Below are 18,787 nucleotides of genomic sequence, written 5' to 3' on the forward strand. Positions count from 1 at the left end.
CTATCGATGGTAAAAGATTCAGCTTTTATTTAATTTTCGGATCGAAAAAACCTTTATTGACTGGGCTAATACTTCTTATTTTTCGAAAATGGAAGTTCAATTGTTCAATATTATTACATATTTATTCTTTGCTATGATTTTTCTCTTCACTCTGAACTTTATTGCTCAATCATATAGACTGATGGACTCAAATAGTAGTTTTTCCTATGCTTAGATGCTTAGATACTATGCTTAGATGCTTAGATCTTGCTCTTTTTCTCTCTCTTTTGGTATGCCTTATTATTGATATGATAAGGCGGTTGAGCGGGCGGAGCATTCGCTGAATAACGATATATGGACAGACATGAATCAGAATTGGAAAACTATAATCTAATCTCTTGTAAAGAGTTCGATACATTTCATTCTTTTAATCTCTTTTTTAATCCAAATGAAGAAAGCTTGAAATTAATATATCTGAATATTAGACGCTACAATGAGAACATTGATAATCTACTGGTATGACTTGGATCATTAAATTGTGAAATAGATATCATCGTCCTTACCGAAACTTGGCTCAATGCAGATGATAACAAACAGTTAGAAGGCTATACAACTTATCAAACGATAGATAAACGAAATAGGAACGATGCAGTTATTGTTTTTGTCAAGAATTCGTTATCAGCAGTAGGACGTTGCATGAATATCGGTGGAGTCAATACTTTAGAAATTAATTTTTGTTATGACAAAACAGATTACTCGATCCTTGCCGTTTATCGGAATCACGATACACATATTACCGATTTCATTGATCATCTTAATACTCACTACAATAGCATTGAGAGGAAAGGTAAAGCAAATATATTGGTAGGAGATATACATACTGAACAATGACTTACAAACTGATTCATATCTGAATATGCTCTATGAAAGTGGCTTTATCAACTGTATCGATAAACCGACTAGACAAATTAGAAATAGCAGCACCCTGATTGACCATATTTTTCTCTAAACAATGTTAACTGTAATGCAATTAAATCAGCTATCGTCAAAGTGGCAATTACAGATCATTACATTGTATCCATTCAAATTACTGCCAAATCCAAAGACAATAGAAAATTTGATCTTCCCAAGTTTTATATTCACAATGAAACCTTATTATCCACTTTCAATGAGGAAACATGGAGCTCTGTTACAATGGAGGAAGACGTCAATATTGCGACAAATAATTTTTATTCCATTATAAAATGTAACATAGACAAATCTAAAAGACAGGTTACTCAAGATAATTCTCGTCTTAAAACAATAAAACCTTGGATAACGAAAGGACTAGTAAGATCGATTAGGGAAAGAGACAGATTATTCAAATTAACAAAAAAACAACCTTTTAATAGAGATTTAATCAATAACTTAAAATCTAAAAATCAATCAACCACTCAAATCAACCACTAAAAATCAATACTATAGAAATAAAATAAATGAAAGTGGGAATGATCCAAAAAAGTTTTGGAGCATTATAAATGAGAATGAGATCTGGTAGAGGTAACAATAATAAAGAAGGATTTCCATTGGAGCACTTTGAGACAGTAGATAATGGATCAGTTTCAACACTGGAAAAGACCAAGTTAGTAGCTAACGAATTCAATTGTTTCTTTTCACATGTGGAAGAGAATTTGGCAAGGGCGGTGAACTCAAATAATCAAACCAGTTGCATTGTATAATTTAACCAAAGAAGTTAACAGCTCACTTAATGACAACCTAAATAACTGTATAATCTTTCTTGACTTAGCTAAAGCATTCGATACAGTAGATAGATTTAAACTAATGAAAAAGCTTGAGGTCATAGGTGTCCGTAATGAGTCATTCAGCTGGTTCAATAGCTACCTAACGGATAGGAAACAGGCTGTCCAAATAATGGGAGTTGAGAGCAGCTTAAATTCTATTGATTACGGTGTGGTGCAAGGAAGCACATTGGGACCATTATTATTCCTAATCTATATCAATAACCTAGCTAAACTACCTCTCACTGGCAGCCTTTTCTTATTCGCTGATGACACAGCGCTACATGTTACCTGTTGGAAGCGTGGTTAGACCAAAATATATTAACACTCAATATAGGAAAGTCCAAATTCATTGAAGTTTCTCTGCGAAAAAGTCAGGATCCTCCCATTGACTCAATAACTTTACATTCTTGTTTAAACCCTAACAATATTCATTGCCGCTGCGAGTCCATTGAGTGAGTCAGTTCATATAAATATTTGGGCGTTATAGTTGACGATAAATTAAAATGGTCAGAACACATAAACCACTTGAAAAACAAAATCCGGAGATCTATTTACATATTCCTAAACCTACGCCAATTCTTAGCAATAGATGATTTGAGAAAAGTTTTTCAGTTGCTATCAGGACGAGATAGCGGCCGGACGTGCTACTCTGCTCCGTCTTATCTGTTATTTCGAACGGCTAGTTTCTAATTAATTTTCGACTGAGTCTACCAAAAACAATTTTATTTTCTAAACATAAGTTTTTTCGTATGATTAGATTCGTCTGAACATGGCTTCTTGCGGTACATGTAATAAGGAAATTCCTGAAAAAGAAGTTGTGAAGTGCAGTGGTGTATGTAATGGAACTTTTCATCCATCTTGTTGTAGTGTAAAAACTGGTGAGAACTACAGGAAAATGGGCGTTCGTAAAGAAACTTGGTTATGTGACATCTGTAAAGCTAATAAGAAATTGGAAAATAAGGACGATACTAGTAGTGCAGTTACTCAGGATTTCATGAAGCAATTATTTGATGAAAAATTCGGCTCTCTGTCAAAACAAATGAGGGAATTGCAAGGTGATGTGGCAGGTATGTCTGGGCTGTTGGACGAGGCGTTAAAAAACATAACCGATCTTCAAAACGAAAATAAGAAACTTATTAAAAACTTTGCTAGTATTGAAGCGGATAATGCAAATTTAAAGACAAGAGTTTCAGTTCTTGAAAATAAAATAAACGAGATGGAACAATATTCTAGGCGTATGAACATTCAGATCGATGGTATACCGGCTACACAGGGTGAAAAGGTGGACGATATCGTCGAGAAGCTGGGAAATCTTTTAGAAGTTGCTTCTCCGATTGAAAGTGTACTTTCCATGCACCGTGTACCGTCAATTAACGCTAAGAAGTGTCAATCAATTATTGTGTAGTTCTCAAACCCTATGCAGAGAGGAAAGTGGCTGGAAGCATACCGCAAAAAACGAGATGTTACTTCTACGGATCTCAACCCTGTCCTCCAACCAAAAACCAACATCTATATCAACGAGCATCTGACGAGGGAAAATAAAACTTTGTTGGCGGCAACCAAGCTGTGGCCAAGGAGCGAGGCTACCAGTTCGTATGGGTGCGGCAAGCAAAAATCTACGTTCGGAAGGAGCACAACAGCAAAGCAGTTAGAATTTTCACTCATGATGGGTTACAAAAACTTGTTTAAGAAATCCCCAATTCTCATTACAGGTATTTTTCATAGAGATCCACTGTTATTACACTGCATTATTTTGGTTTTAATGAAGAACTGTAAATTTATTCTCATGTTATTTACTTCTAGGATATTATTAATTTTATTTTCCTATGCCTGGTTGAATGAGATTATTAGATTATTGCCTGCTCTATTAGAATTCAACTATATACGTGCGTATTACGTTACACATAATGTGTACTTATTTAAAATAATAATCAATTGCATTTTACACTCCTATGATTAATGGAAGAAGATAATCTAGATCTAGGTAATACTAACATCACATTTGATTATTTTCAACCCGATTTCTTTTTGCCTGAGGTTAATTACTATAGTTTAGGAATTATCGTTCAAAATATTAGGAGTGTACGGAAGAATTTTGACCAGTTCTTAGTTATGTTAAATATTGCAGAAAAACCTAAAATAATTATCCTTACAGAAGTTTGGATTAAAGATAATGAGATTGATCTTTACAAGATAGACCACTATAAATGCTTTTATAAATGTAACTACTTGAATAGATCAGGTGGTGTAATGGTTTATGTTAATAAAGAGGTCTCTTGTACTGAGCTGAAAAACGAATTTACAACTGCTGACTGTATCTCTTTGAATTTTAATTTGAAAATTTTTGTATAGTTCTTCTTGCCGCTTATCGGCACCATAATAGCACACCAAGTATATTCATAAATGAACTCAAGAGTTGGCTTGAACAAAATTCCAGCATTAATTCAGTTTTCTGTGGAGATATAAACCTGAACACTCTCGTTGATAACGATGATGTAAATGATTACTTGAATCTGCTAGCTTCATTGGGTTATACATGTTGTATAAGAGAAATAACTAGACCTGCATCGTTAACATGCCTTGATCACCTCTTTGTAAGATCCAGTCCACTTTTAGAGTATCAAAGTGCATTGTTCACAACCGACATTACTGATCACAGCACTTTAGGCGTCATGTTTAAAAAATCAAAGATAAGAGATAGTACTCAGCAAGATAGAAATGGAGATCAGTTAGTGGTAAATGAAAAAATATGCTTTATGAAATTGAATGATAAATTAAATCTTTGTGACTGGTCAATAGTTTACAATGCACCAAGTGTTGATAGTGCTTGGAATGAATTCTTAAAAATCATAGAGGAATGTAGGAGTGGTTCTGTGGTCACTACGCATGTCAATTCTTTAGCTAGAGCAAAAAATATTAGTCCTTGGATAACGAGTAATATTCATAGGCGATTGCTAAAAAGAAATAAACTATACCACAAAGTTAAAAATCGTCCTTTCGATTTGCAACTAAAAAATTAATTTAACGCCTTTAAACTCAAGTTAGCTGACGACATAAAAACTACAAAGATAAACTACTACAGTCAATTATTTGAGAAAAATCATAATAACAAAGCTGCTCAGTGGGGAATAATCAATGATATAACAGGTAGAAAAAGAAAGAATAAAACTTTTGAAAGTATCTATACAATGAATAACAATACTGTTGTTACTGATTCACCGACTATTGCCAAGGAGTTTAATGAATATTTTATAAGTGTTCCCAATAATGTCAGGGATGACCTACTTAGGAATATAACCCGAATCATCAATTCTCACCAGAAGATTACAATAGGGTTTTTAAATACAATATCTCTGAAAATTCTATCTTCTTACACCCTGCTACGGAAGAAGAAATTCTCCAACTGATTAGATTAATGCCCTCAAAAAGATCGACAGGATATGACTCACTCACAAGCGATATTTTGAAACACATTATTCCTATTATACTGCCTATTTTATGTTACCTGTGTAATGCTAGTTTGTCGCAAGGAGTATTCCCACAAGTCTTGAAAAGAGCAGTGGTGGTACCAGTTTTCAAAGGTGGAGATAAATTACTATTGAATAATTATAGACCCATAGCGCTGCTCTCTATCTTTTCTAAAATATTAGAGAAACTGATGAAAACAAGATTATTGAAATTCCTGAATAGATATGAATTTTTTTAGTAAAACCCAATACGGCTTCCGTAAAGGTTTTGATACTGAGCGTGCACTAGTCGACTTTATGAGAATTATATATAATAATGTAAACGATGGGTTGAATGTAAATGCTTTATTTTTAGATGTAAAAAAAGCTTTTGATACGGTTGAGCATGGTCTTCTATTAAATAAGTTAGAATCTACAGGGGTAAGGGGCGTGGCCCCACAATGGTTTAAATCTTTTTTAAATGATAGAGTTCAATGTACAAAAATTAACTCATAATCGCACAACATGCTCAGCATACTCATTAGGCATTGAAATTCCGAGACTTATAAAAACTCATTCAACAACAAACACCCATTACATTGCACATATTTTATACAGAAACATGCCAACCATCCTCCGTAATGTTCATAACTGTACACCCTATATGTACAAAAAATACATTAAAATATGGTTGAGGGAGATAGGAAGGGAAAATATAGAGCTCATGATCCATTCCAGCTATCAATAATAATTATATTAAACTCGTGATCCAGCTGTATGTTCCTAGTTATATTGATATCAACATTTTTCAATAATTTTCAATGTGTTGTTCCAATGTTTTAACTGAATATATATATGAACTGATTTCTACTTCAACTATTTATCATATTATTCTCTTTGAATATCATATTTCATCTAGAATGATTGGGGCAACTTTTTCAAGCTATTCTTCATTTGGTAATATTTTTTTAATTTATCTAAACATAAATTTATACTACTCTAGTTTATTTACTGCATGTATGTACCAATTTGTTATTCAATTGAATTATTTGTTTTTTTAAAGCAATTATTCATCTACTTATATATTTTTTTCTCTAAAAATAGAGTAGCTTAACTACTCTAGTACAATACCGCAGGTAACTTACCAGATATTACAATATTTATTCATCTATAAAAACTATCCTTACCTTATGCTACAAATTATTATACTTTTCTTATAAAAACCAGACTCCTTTCCACACACAGGCTACAGCCTTCGTGGAGGAGAAGCATGATATTTCTTTTTTTCTTCACAATTTTTGTATGACTGTATTTTAATTTTGTCAATATTGTCTAATATCTACTCTAGTTGTTAGTGTCTAAGATTAGTTAAGTAGGTATAATAATAAAATCATTACAAATTTGTGATGTGTACACCATTGTTTGTAATTTTTCATGCAATAAAAATAATTTGATTTGATTTGATTTGTTTAACAAAAAACAAACTTTCATCTGTGTTTTTTTCGAGTGATTTAGACAATTTCCTTGTAAACTAAAGGCCATGTGTTTGAACCTCGGTGAGGCCAGAGATAATTTTCTCAGGCCACTGCTGTGTTTCGAATAGACACGTCATCGTCGGTCCCGGCTGTCTAAAAAGCAGTCGTCAAGTAATGTCACATCTCTGAAATTGATAAGGTGCGACCTGAAAACTCCAACACCAGACCAGAGCTACCAGGTCACTCGGCATTCATTTGTTATATCTGCCGTTTAAGGTTATGCTTGAACAAGCATTATGAAGTATATAATACCGTATATTTTTCTAAATTTGAGTAGAGGAAAATGTGTACATCAGGGGAACAAAAGTGCATTTTCGCCCTCGAGGATAATGTCACCCTTGGCTTCGCCGCGGACTTCAAACGTTTTCCCTCATTAAAAAAGACACTTTGCATCTAGGTATAAATAACTATTGAATTGTTAGTTGATAAGGTAGTTACAGTTCCATTAAGTCTTTATATGTGCATTATTTTGTAAAACTTTAAGCAGAAATTTTTCAGGTTCTCAACAAACCCGAGAATTGTTGCGGCCTGCAAGAATCAGAAGTTAGGCGTATTATGAGCGATGTGAAGAATGCTATTTCTTACCTGCATAAGGAACGAATCACACACAGGGACCTCAAACCAGAAAATATTGTACTGCAGCATGATGACAATGTGCCTGAAGGGGTCAGTTACATTTCTATAATTCTTCAAGTATCAAAATTTTCTTCAATTATTTAGTTTCAATTTCTCATCTTGTATAATTTTGTAGTTTCAATTGGTTGTGATTTTCCAATACGATCCACATAAACATAAGATAATCACTTTTTTAATTTTAACATCGATCTTTGCTAAATTGAAGAGACTTGAATTTTTTGTCAATATTCCACTTTATTTCAATAAAAATTATTATTTTACAGGAGCATGCTTTCTTGCTACAGAATCTTTGATAAATTGGTAATAATTATTCCTTAAGAATAATATTTCGGATTAGAGGTTTGTCAGTTGATTGAGAATGGTAGATTATGTAAGAATTCATCAATTTTGTTACATCACGAATTTCGATTTGATTATTAATTCATTAAAATAATTCGTACTGTGTAGTTAGAAGTAGGAGTCCTGGTGAAAACTATTTATTTATTTAGTCATGTACAATTATTACACTTATGTGAGAAGGCACAACAGGCTTATGCCCAAAACTGTCCCTTCACAAATTTTTACTACAGTCCAAATTAAATTGTAAGTTATTAAAATAACAATTTACACTTCAAAAAACCAACAAATCCGCAATAAAAATAGATATAATGAATAACTTAATGTCTCAGAATTAGAAACAATTATCCAAAAAATCCAAATTTCAAATAAAACTGGAAAATTTTGAACCGAAAACTTCACGCACTATTTATTTAACTTACCTTATCAATCTTATGAATTGAACTAATTATTATATACGGTAAGGACAAAAATTGCTTATTAGCCTTTCTAGACTATATTGCATACGGATAAATTATAGTTGTACATTAAATTAACAATGACTATTCTGCAATCCATTTTTAAGAAAATCAAGTTAAAAGCTACTCAAGTTCACAGCGTCATCTTTCAGCTGGTAAGGATGTTCGAAAAAGCACCAAAATATGGTTTCTTAGCGAAGGATCTTGTAAATATGATTAACTATAAACTTTCATCTCTAAAAAAACTGGTAATCATTCCTAATATAATATATTACTGGTGAATTATGTAAGTAAAGATATTGTATAATAGTCAATGATGAATCAAAACATTTGAAATTACAATCAAAACCCTAAATTTTCAAGTTTTGAGATAATAAGATTCAGATGTGCATTTATCTCTCGTGTAAAGAGGAGAAGGAGAGCTGTCATTATCAACAAGGACAGAACAACAGAACAATTCAAGATGAAATCAACAAAAGTTGAAGAGACAAACAAGAAAAACTTGAGTAATAGTAGAGGATACAATTGATTCAATGATTACAAACATTAAAACTTATCACTTTGAATAAAAAGACTAAGAAATTGTCAAAAAACCACCGATTTATGATACTTAGAAAGACTTTCACTTTTTGTGTAGTTGAGAAGTTGATATTGTGCTAATTATTCATATTGAATGAAAAAGACTAAGAAATTGTCAAAAAACCACCGATTTATGATACTTAGAAAGACCGGTTTCGGTTATTACACCATTGTCAATCTCTGATTAACTCTTATCTGATAAACTGTTTATCAGAGATTGACAATGGTGTAATAACTGAAACCTGTCTTTCTAAGTATCAATAAATCTGTGTTTTTTTACAATTTCTTAGTCTTTTTCATTCAATATGAATAATTACCACAATATCAACTTCTCAACTACACAAAAAGTGAAAACTTATCACACTTGTCTAACGGTATTTTTATGTTGGATTTATTGGAATCGGGTGTGAATCTCCGAATTCTTTTGATAATTTATTCTATTTGACAACTGTAATATATTCCAACTTTAATAATTCAATTCAGTCTATTTGAATGTTAATCACTTTAGAAGTAGTCTATTGATCTTATAGTGTGGTCCACGTTATAATGGCAGTGTTCGATTAGCAATGGTATTGCTATCCTTGTCTATCATTAAACAAAGCGGATAGCGCTATCTCTTTCTTACTTTGCTCTGTTGCCAGAACGTCTTTTAACAATGTAGAATTAATAATTAATCAACAAAATATTTCATCTTAATTGTGAAAATTCATTATGAAATCATTGAAAAATATTATTTCTTGCTTTATAAAATATAATTGATTATTTGAAATTAGAATGAACATTTAATAATACATTGATAAACCTGTATGAGCTACCGTCTATAGAAGGCATTGATAAGACAGAGGATCGGCAACGTTGTTATCCTATCTTTCTTGACTGCCATTATAACGTGGACCTCACTATAGTCATAATAGTCACTCACAAGATTCATAGCTAGTAGGAACTGTTGTCCGATAAAATTATGTATGCTTGCCGTGCAGGTTATTTACAAACTGATTGATCTCGGCTACGCCAAGGTGCTCGATCACTCTAGCATTTGTAACTCGTTTGTGGGAACACTGCAATATCTTGCGCCTGAACTCTTATATAATACAGAGTGAGTATTGAAAGTAAATTACTGTTTGAATAGTTATTCAAGTAAATTATTTGATATAAGAGTTGGAAAGTGAAACTCGTAGTTTGAAAGTGAATTCTTCTGAACATATAATTTTTGTTCAAATATTTGGCCAGTCACAAGTCTCAGTAAATAGCGTAACAAATTAGTTCATAAAAAGAAATTACTCCAAAATGAATATATGCTGTCTTGTTTTTATATGTGACAATTTTCTATATAAGGCTATAAATTATATTTTTTCATCTCTCAATTTAACAAATGGTTCTTTCTTGATTGAAAGGAAATTATATGTAACGGTCTACAATGATTTACAAACATTTTTTCATTCATTCTATCTATCATGTACAATTGTAAAACCTTTAGGAGGACGCAAACGGCCTGTGCCTAAAATTGTCCCTCCTTTATTTGTACAACAACAGACAGTCCCAACGTAGGTTATTTATCACATATTTTTGATTAGACAAATTACTTTCCAGAAGAAGTATGAGGCTCGAATGAACAAAACTGTTCAAGAACTACAAACTTTGAATGCAATGAAAAATGTTGTAAATTCAATGTTGTTGGCCAAATAACCACATTAGGGCCTGGTTTCAAGGACATTTGTTGAATCAAGTGAACCATTACATCTATAGGTTTATTAAAATAGGTAAATAAATATATGAATTAATTTTTATTAACTGTCCTAGAAACCAGGTCAAGGGCCGTTTGCACAGTCAAAGCTTAAACTGAATTTAATCAGCTTGTGGTTTAAACTTAAAATGAATTATATTATAACAAACGAGACTTGATACGGATTTAATCCAGTTTAAAATAAAATTTAGTTTAAACTGTCACTGTGCAAACGGCCCAAAAAATGTTTAAAAACTTTTAGATTCTTGAATATCGATTTTATAACTTAATCGTATGATCATATTTAATCAATATTGGATGTGTGAAGATATGTGGTGGGATTTTTGTTTTCATTCGTTTTCTCTAAATTTATCATGTTTACTGATTCCTTCATTAGCCTACTAGAATGTAATTGTTTAATTGGCAATATTTTCAGGTACACATCTTCGGTTGACTATTGGAGTTTGGGACTAGTTTCTCATGAGGTCATAACTGGAGTGAGGCCTTTTCTACCCAATTTCACGCCGGCTCAATGGTGAGTTTCAGTTACCTCACATCTCAACCAAATCGTATCTGAATTTGTATTAGTCTATATGAATAATTTTCACACAAATTTAATGTCGAATGTATTCAATAACATGAGAATTTATAGATATAAAACATGTTGATGGATTGTAGTAAAGATATTGATGTTTGGAAAAATCCAAGGGATCACCTTGGCTTGCCTCTTGAGCAGACCTGTTTTTCATCTCACAGATTGGATTAGCGATGAACTGTTGATTCAAGGTTCAACTTTATTGATGTGAAGAGCCTTGACTTGTATGTCCACCTAGCGTTTCAATTATATTATGACAAGCTAAGTATTCTTCACCTGCTCCAACCAAAACATTTCCTATCAGTTCTCATTTTTACATGTAACTGATATTTCTAGTACATTTAATCCTGTATTGTACCTGGAATGATGATAATTTTATTCTTGAATTTGTGATATAATTGCATTCTAGAAAATCATATACCATAATAATTATATAAAAGTCTTTGTATTCACACAACTTTCACCTTGGTGAAGGCTTTAGAATAAGTAGTTTAGTATCTAGTCTAGAATACAGTAACTATATTACCCTCAGTATGGCCATTGACTGTCACGTGGTACGAATCCGCCATTAAGATTCCAAACAAACTTTATAGTACAATCTTATTGCATTGGAAATTTGGAACTTATTACTTCTTATACCGATTGGAAACATATTCTGAATTTCCGAAGAGTTTGGTATAACATTTTCGAAGGGAAATTGATCATACTTTAATACCAATAAAGTTAATTTAAATAACACTATTAACTCTTAAAACATCAATCTTTCTTCCCTTGGGCTCCTCGCGGACCACTTCAAGAGCTTCCGCGGACCACTTTTTGGAAACCACTGATCTAGATAAATATGCAGAAAGATAGATTCAATTTCATTGTATTTCCTCATCCAATTTATTGGCTTGACCTTCTAATAATCTAATTTCAAAATATTTTTGTGGCTCAATTGGATATAACATTCTATGAAATATTTAACCGTGATTTAGTGCTGATTAAAGACGTCTTTACTTCTATGATTGATTCTCTTTAGTCCTGAGTAGCCTACCCATAACATGTTCAATTGTTCAATAGCTGTAGATAATATGATTTTCGACTTGCAATACCACTAGCAGTGGTATTAAAATATCGCTTCAGCATATTTGAAATATCACTGAATATGAATAATAATGGTTATGGGTTTTGTGTTTTCTTTCTCAATTGCTTACATGTTTATTAAAATTTCTACAAATATAATTAAGAATTCGATCACTTTTAGTCAATGAAAAATTTCATTACAATATCATTACATATTTCAAAAGCTTATTATCAATTTTTTGGAGATTCAACTTTCAGGTTGTGCTACCTAGGTACTTTCATTTTTTTGCTATTATCTACCTTTTAGCCTACTATTTGAAGTTCTAAAGATAAAATGTAAATATATTCAAACGTGATTTATATATTAATTTCATAAAATATTATATCCAATTGAGCCGCAAAAATATTTTGAAATAAGATTATTAGAAGGTCAAACCAATAAATTGGATGAGGAAATACAATGACATTGAAATCTATCTTTCTGCATATTTATCTAGATCAGTTGTTTCCAAAACGTGGTCCGCGAAAGCTCTGGAAGTGGTCCTCGAGGAGCCCGAGGGAAGAAAAATTGATGTTTTGAGAGTTATTAGTGTTATTTAAATCAATTTTATTTGTCTATATCAATAAAGGTCTTTATTATTTATAGTATAATCTATTTTCCTTCGAAAATCTTATACCAAACTCTTCGGAAATTTAAAATATGTTTCCAATCGGTAAAAGAAATGATAAGTTACAAATTTTCAATGCAATAAGATAGGACTATAAAGTTTGTTTGGAATCTTAATGGTGGATTTGTACCACGTGATCGGGCTAGCCAATCAAATGCGTGACAGTCAATGGCCATACTGTTGGTAATATACTGTAGTTACTGTAGTCTAGACTTTGAGCCTTATATTAATTTTCAAGTACAGTTTTAGGTCTTAACAACTTTGACCATAAATTCACTTTTCAACTGTGGCTTTACAGGATGATGCATGTTCGGAAGAAGAAATTTGATGAAATCTGCGCTTATCAAAACGTTTCTGATGGGAAGATAATATTCAGTACAGAGCTATTTAAAGAGAACTACATTTCTGAGTAAGTTATTCAGGAATGTTAAATAATAACTACCGTAATCAGTTTGTAGATTCTACTAATATATATTGTGTCTGTATCGTACATGGAGTTGTGATCGTGATATAAATGCATAGAAATTCCTGATATCATAAATCTCATATGCAATAATTTTATTTGTATTTTGAAGATTGGAGAACATGAAGACTGCATTAGAGTTTTATATTTTTGCCATTCAAAATAATATGAAGTATTTAACTTACTTGTGCTCTTTTGACAAGATAAGAATGATTTTTTAATTTCACAGATCCTTGTTCCATGATACCCTTTTTGCTTTTTGATATTTCCAAGATTAAGATAATATATGCAAATTTATGAAACTTGTTCTGTTTTCCTCTTCCTTGGTTATATTCCTCTTCCTTGGAATTCATTTGCCATCAACTACAACTAGATACACTTGTAACATTTGTGGTATTTATGAAGTTTTAACGCAAATTAGAAAAAAATAAATAAAATGTGAATGGGAAGTTATTCAATTTAGCTTAGAGTACTAAGCTTAGCTAGCCATATTAATTTACTTTGTTTTTGAGAAATCAACAAACAGACAGTGGAAAACCTGGTTAAACTCCCAGTATTTCGCTATCGATTCCTTAAAAATGTAGACTTGATCGGTTGTGCATCGACCTAGAGTATAATGTAATACAAGAAATAGAGGAAAATATGCCTTCCTACGAAAACGAATCGATATATATGAGTCTTATATTTATTATGAAGTTTCCCACTCCATTTGAAAAATTGTGAAGATCTCGACGTTTCTGGGAGAAGTTGAAAAGTTTGCTGATAGGTGGATATGGTCCTCTATACCATAAATGATTCTAAAGAGGGTTCCTTTGTGTGATTTTCTTTTTATTTATGTGTTAATGAATGCTATGACAATTCCTATACTCTGATAACAGTCTTTGGGAAGCTTCCACAAACAAGCAGTTCATCAAAACTCATGGGAACTTTAGAAGCGGATTTTTCATTCTCTTTTTTTAATTATAGTTATTTAAAAGAGCAGCTGGAGCGATGGCTTCGGTACGCTCTAGAATGGGATCCGAAGATGAGAGGTGGTGAAGTTGTCAATGGAAAACCGATTATGTTTGATCTGCTTGACACCATTTTCGACAAAAAGGTGAGCATATCATAATTCCTTACCTCTGAACCTTATCATCAGATATTGAACAATTATTAGTCCAGTCAAATGGTCGTTTTTCAGGAAACAGCCCTGAAACAATTTTTCTCGACGGTTCTATAGGTATTTTGGGGCGCTGAATTCGAATCTGAAACGTATCTTACCTCACGATTATATTTTTACAAAATTCATTTACCTCACATGAAAGAGGAGATTCTGTTCTTTAAATCAAGACCAAGTACCATTTTTATCATTCCGGGTTACCGAGATACACAGCTTTGAATATAGAAATTGGCCAATTTTCTGTGTATTTAAATAGGGGCTAAAATACACTAAAAGTGGAATTTTTATTTTCTCATCAAATTTCAATTAGGCTTATGATACATGATTTTGACCGCCTTGACGAGCTGAGAAGAATGATCTGTAGTACGAGGAGATCTGATCATTCTGTCAAAAGTTATAAATGTTTAAAGTTTTGATCCTTGACGTATCCTTATGACGTACCCCCACTAGGAAATACTGAAATTAAATGTTTCTAACGGGTGATTCTGATAGAAAATAGCCCGCGTGAGATGATTTCAGCCGAAATATGTATTTTTTTAGGAAGGCCTTGAAAAGGTATTATAATGAAAAATTTGTATTTTGGCTGTAGGACATGATTTTCTATTTTTGGGTATATTCCCCCTCCCCCCACTACTAAATTCGAAAATTTCTAAGGAATCCTGTTCATAATGAATTGTTCTTTCACGTGATGTGTGGTTTTTTATCTATACTAGAAAAATATCCATGTTGTATAGGGTAGAAGTGGTAGGTTTGCATAATTTTGAAAACCCCTTAAAAATACCCCTTTTTTGAAAATTCGTAGCTCGGGAACCAAAAATGGTAGAATCCAGCGCGACGACTCAATTTATTGGAAATCTCATTCTTTTTAATTTTGTCGAGAATGATTTTTCTTGAGAAACTCAAGGTTCACGAGATAAAATGGGAAAATTGGAAAGTCCGAAATTTTTGGGGGTGAAGCCGCCCTCTGGCGTGTCAGCAAATTTCAGATTCGAATTCAGCGCCCCAAAATACATATAGAACCGTCGAGAAAAATTCTTTCGGGGCTGTTTCCTGAAAAACGACCATTTGACTGGACTAAATATGACTTTTTAAATTATTGAACCATTCTCTTGATTTATATGAACTGACATGTTTCGCCACAGAACTGTGAATCTATTCATAAATCCATTTTCTGTTTAAATCAGTTTCTATGTTTAATTCTCAGTAGGCTGAGACTTCATTATTCAATCACAGTGTTCCTATTCAATTGCCTAAAATTGAAAAAAGTTACAATTCCAAGTAATATTTTTATTACATCTATTTGAATATCAGTTGGTAGTTACATTCCAACTTTGATGATTAAATTACAGTTTCAGACTCACAACTTGATCCCTGGACCGATTTACCCCTTCACCAGCATCATTACGCTTCTATGTATATCAAAAACATTTGATCAACCAGCTGAGTTCTTTTTTTTTTTTTTTTTTTTTTTTTTTTTTTTTTTTTAAGATTACGTCCTAAAGACTCCAGTCATGGAGTATAAGACAAGTCATGTTATTACATAATAATTCTAACACTAAGTAGTTCAACCTAGTTTAGGTTTGAAAGGAATTCTTGTACACTATAAAAAGCTTTATCAACTAAATATTTTTTCATTTGTTTTTTGAAAATCTTCAAATCATCATTACTTTTCAAGATATGAGGTAGCTTGTTATAAAATTTCCTACCAATATAATCTGGTTTTTGTTCAAATAACCTACTATTGTGACCCATTATATGATAATCTGCTCTGTTTCGCGTATTATACTCATGAACATCTGAATTCTGGATCACACCACTCTTTTTCACATGCATTACAACTTCATATACATACAAAGATGGCACAGTTAATAGACCAAGCTTTTTAAATAAAGGCCTACAAGAGTCTAACCTATTCACTTTCTCTATACATCTGAGTGCCTTCTTTTGAATCTTAAACACTCTGTCCATATTTTGTTGAGATGAATTACCCCATACTAAAATAGCATACCTAATATGAGATAGTATAAGTCCATGGTAAGCAGTTAACAGTAGTTTTTTATCATTCAGCCTAGCAAGCTGCCGCAGGACAAATACCCCAGATGATATCTTATTACATATCCTCTCAATGTAAGGATGCCATGTTAATTTCCTGTCCAATAAAATTCCCAAGAATGCTACTTTCTCTTCTTGGTCTAATTCATTTTCCTCTACAAACACATTTATTTCTCTATCCTCTACTGAATTATATTTACTTTTGAATTGTAGGAATTGACATTTCTTACTATTTATTGTTAATTGCCTTTGCTTCAAGAATTGGACAATTGACTGTACTCCAGTAAAAGCATTTATTTCTAGACTATCTAATAAATAATTGTTAAAGATAAGCGATGTGTCATCAGCAAACAACAGAGCTCTGTGATCTTTTAACTCTTTTGGTAATTGGTTCACATACAACAGAAACAGTAAGGGACCCAGAATTGAGCCTTGAGGTACTCCAGCCTGGACCTCCAGTTTTTGAGATTTAATTTTTACTATTTCATTCCCATCCACCTTGGTAAGCTCAACACACTGGTTTCTACCTATGAGATATGATTCAAACCATTTTAGTTCTATACCATTCACACCTACAGTTTTTAGTATTTCCAATAATATTCTATGGTTCACACAATCAAAAGCTTTGGATAAATCAAGAAATATTGCGGCTGCCTTCTCACCTGAATCTATTATATCTATTAGTCTTTCAACAAGGGATACTATTGCAGTCTTAGTAGATTTCCCTTTCTGGAACCCATGCTGTTCATCACATATGAAATTAATTTCTTCCAGGTGCATCAATAACCTATTTAAAACTACTCTTTCAAAAATTTTACTTATTACATTTAGAATACTAATGGGTCTATAATTTTCAACTCTTTCAGAATCACCGCTCTTGAAAATTGGCAAAATTTTCCTTGTTTCAGATCATCAGGGAAAATACCCTGCTCTAGTGAAGTATTAAGGAGATGCAATAAAGGGTCCAGTAATTCATTTTCACATTCTTTTAAAATTTTGCTTGAGACCCCATCCAAACCTACTGTTTTTTTGTTATTCAAATTTTTTATTATTTTTGACAACTCATCTCTTGATAATGGATGAAATTTAAATACCTTTTCAATTGGCTCAGCATTTAATGTAGTTGTATTATAAGTATTAGTGTTCAGTGACTTTTGGAGATTATATGCAACCTGTTGATAATATTTATTGAAAAAGTTACAAATGTCTATACTTTCATCCATATAATTTCCATGTTCATCGATTATCCTAGGGACATTAGTAACTGTATCTTTTGAGCTGCTCTCCTATTTCTATTAATTACCTCCCAAACAGCAGAGTTAAAATTGGTACTAGTTGTTAATATTTCAGCTGTTTTCTTACACTTAGCTTTCCTCACTTCTTTTGCATAGTTTTCTTTAGACATTTGTATTTGACCTCACTCGGAACATCCCTCACTAATTTAAATTCCTCATAAGCTTCCCTAACAATATTTCTCTGAGTAAGGATATCTTCAGTTATCCATTCATCTACTTTGTTTAATTTACTTTTTACTTTGACTTTTTTTATCGGACAGCATACACTAATGTGAAATCTTAGAGTATCAATGAATTGCTTATATTTGTAATTTAGGTTACGACTGTTATAAACACTACTCCAATTTTCTTGAAGCAGTTTCTGCTTCAAACAATTTATATTTCCTAGCTCATATTGCTGAATTTCTTTCACAAAAGTTTTTTTTCTGCTTGGAATCTGGCCCTGCAACTTAACATCTAAAATTTGATAGTTATGATCTGATAGATCTGAGCTACCTAACCTGACATTACAACCTTCTATATTTGTGAGGATATTATCAATAATTGTCTGTGAAGTTCGAGTTACTCTTGTATATTCGTGGACCTTAATATCTAAATTATTCATATTAATAATATCTCTAATATCCTCTGTCATTTTATCCTGCCTGGCAAAATCGGTATTGAAATCTCCTACTACTATAACATTTGTGAAACGAGCGGTTGTAATTTCTAAAAGTGTATGGAGCAGCTCACAAAATTTTTGCCAGTCTCCATTTGGTGACCTATAGATACCTAACACTACTACCTCAAATCGATCATCAATTTTTAACCTTAGTCCCGTCACCTCTAAATCCATCTCAACAGAAAATCTCTTAACAAAATCCAGTTCATAAGTTTGGGTATGTTTAGCATTGCTAGTGAATATACATACACCACCACTTCTATGAGCTATTCTACAAAATTCTGATCTCAGTGAATAACCTGGAATCCTAACTTGATTTATTTCCTTTATTTTTAAGCCATGCTCTGTGAAAATAA

General features: G+C 32.2%; 1 protein-coding gene across 6 annotated transcripts in view; it reads left to right on the top strand.

Annotated features, from left to right (window-relative positions):
• Positions 1-18,787, top strand: part of LOC111048096 (inhibitor of nuclear factor kappa-B kinase subunit alpha) — a 50,366-nt gene that overhangs the window by 4,443 nt on the left and 27,136 nt on the right. For all 6 annotated transcript variants that reach the window (XM_039437726.1, XM_039437731.1, XM_039437727.1 and 3 more), the window contains exons 4-8: positions 7,240-7,407; positions 9,731-9,846; positions 10,910-11,008; positions 13,100-13,210; positions 14,231-14,360. In XM_039437726.1, coding sequence (XP_039293660.1) covers positions 7,240-7,407; positions 9,731-9,846; positions 10,910-11,008; positions 13,100-13,210; positions 14,231-14,360 — 624 coding nt within the window. The remainder of the gene's footprint in view (positions 1-7,239; positions 7,408-9,730; positions 9,847-10,909; positions 11,009-13,099; positions 13,211-14,230; positions 14,361-18,787) is intronic.

The sequence above is a fragment of the Nilaparvata lugens genome, chromosome 11, assembly GCF_014356525.2.
Source record: "Nilaparvata lugens isolate BPH chromosome 11, ASM1435652v1, whole genome shotgun sequence".
In the NCBI taxonomy this organism is placed as follows: Eukaryota; Metazoa; Arthropoda; class Insecta; order Hemiptera; family Delphacidae; genus Nilaparvata; species Nilaparvata lugens.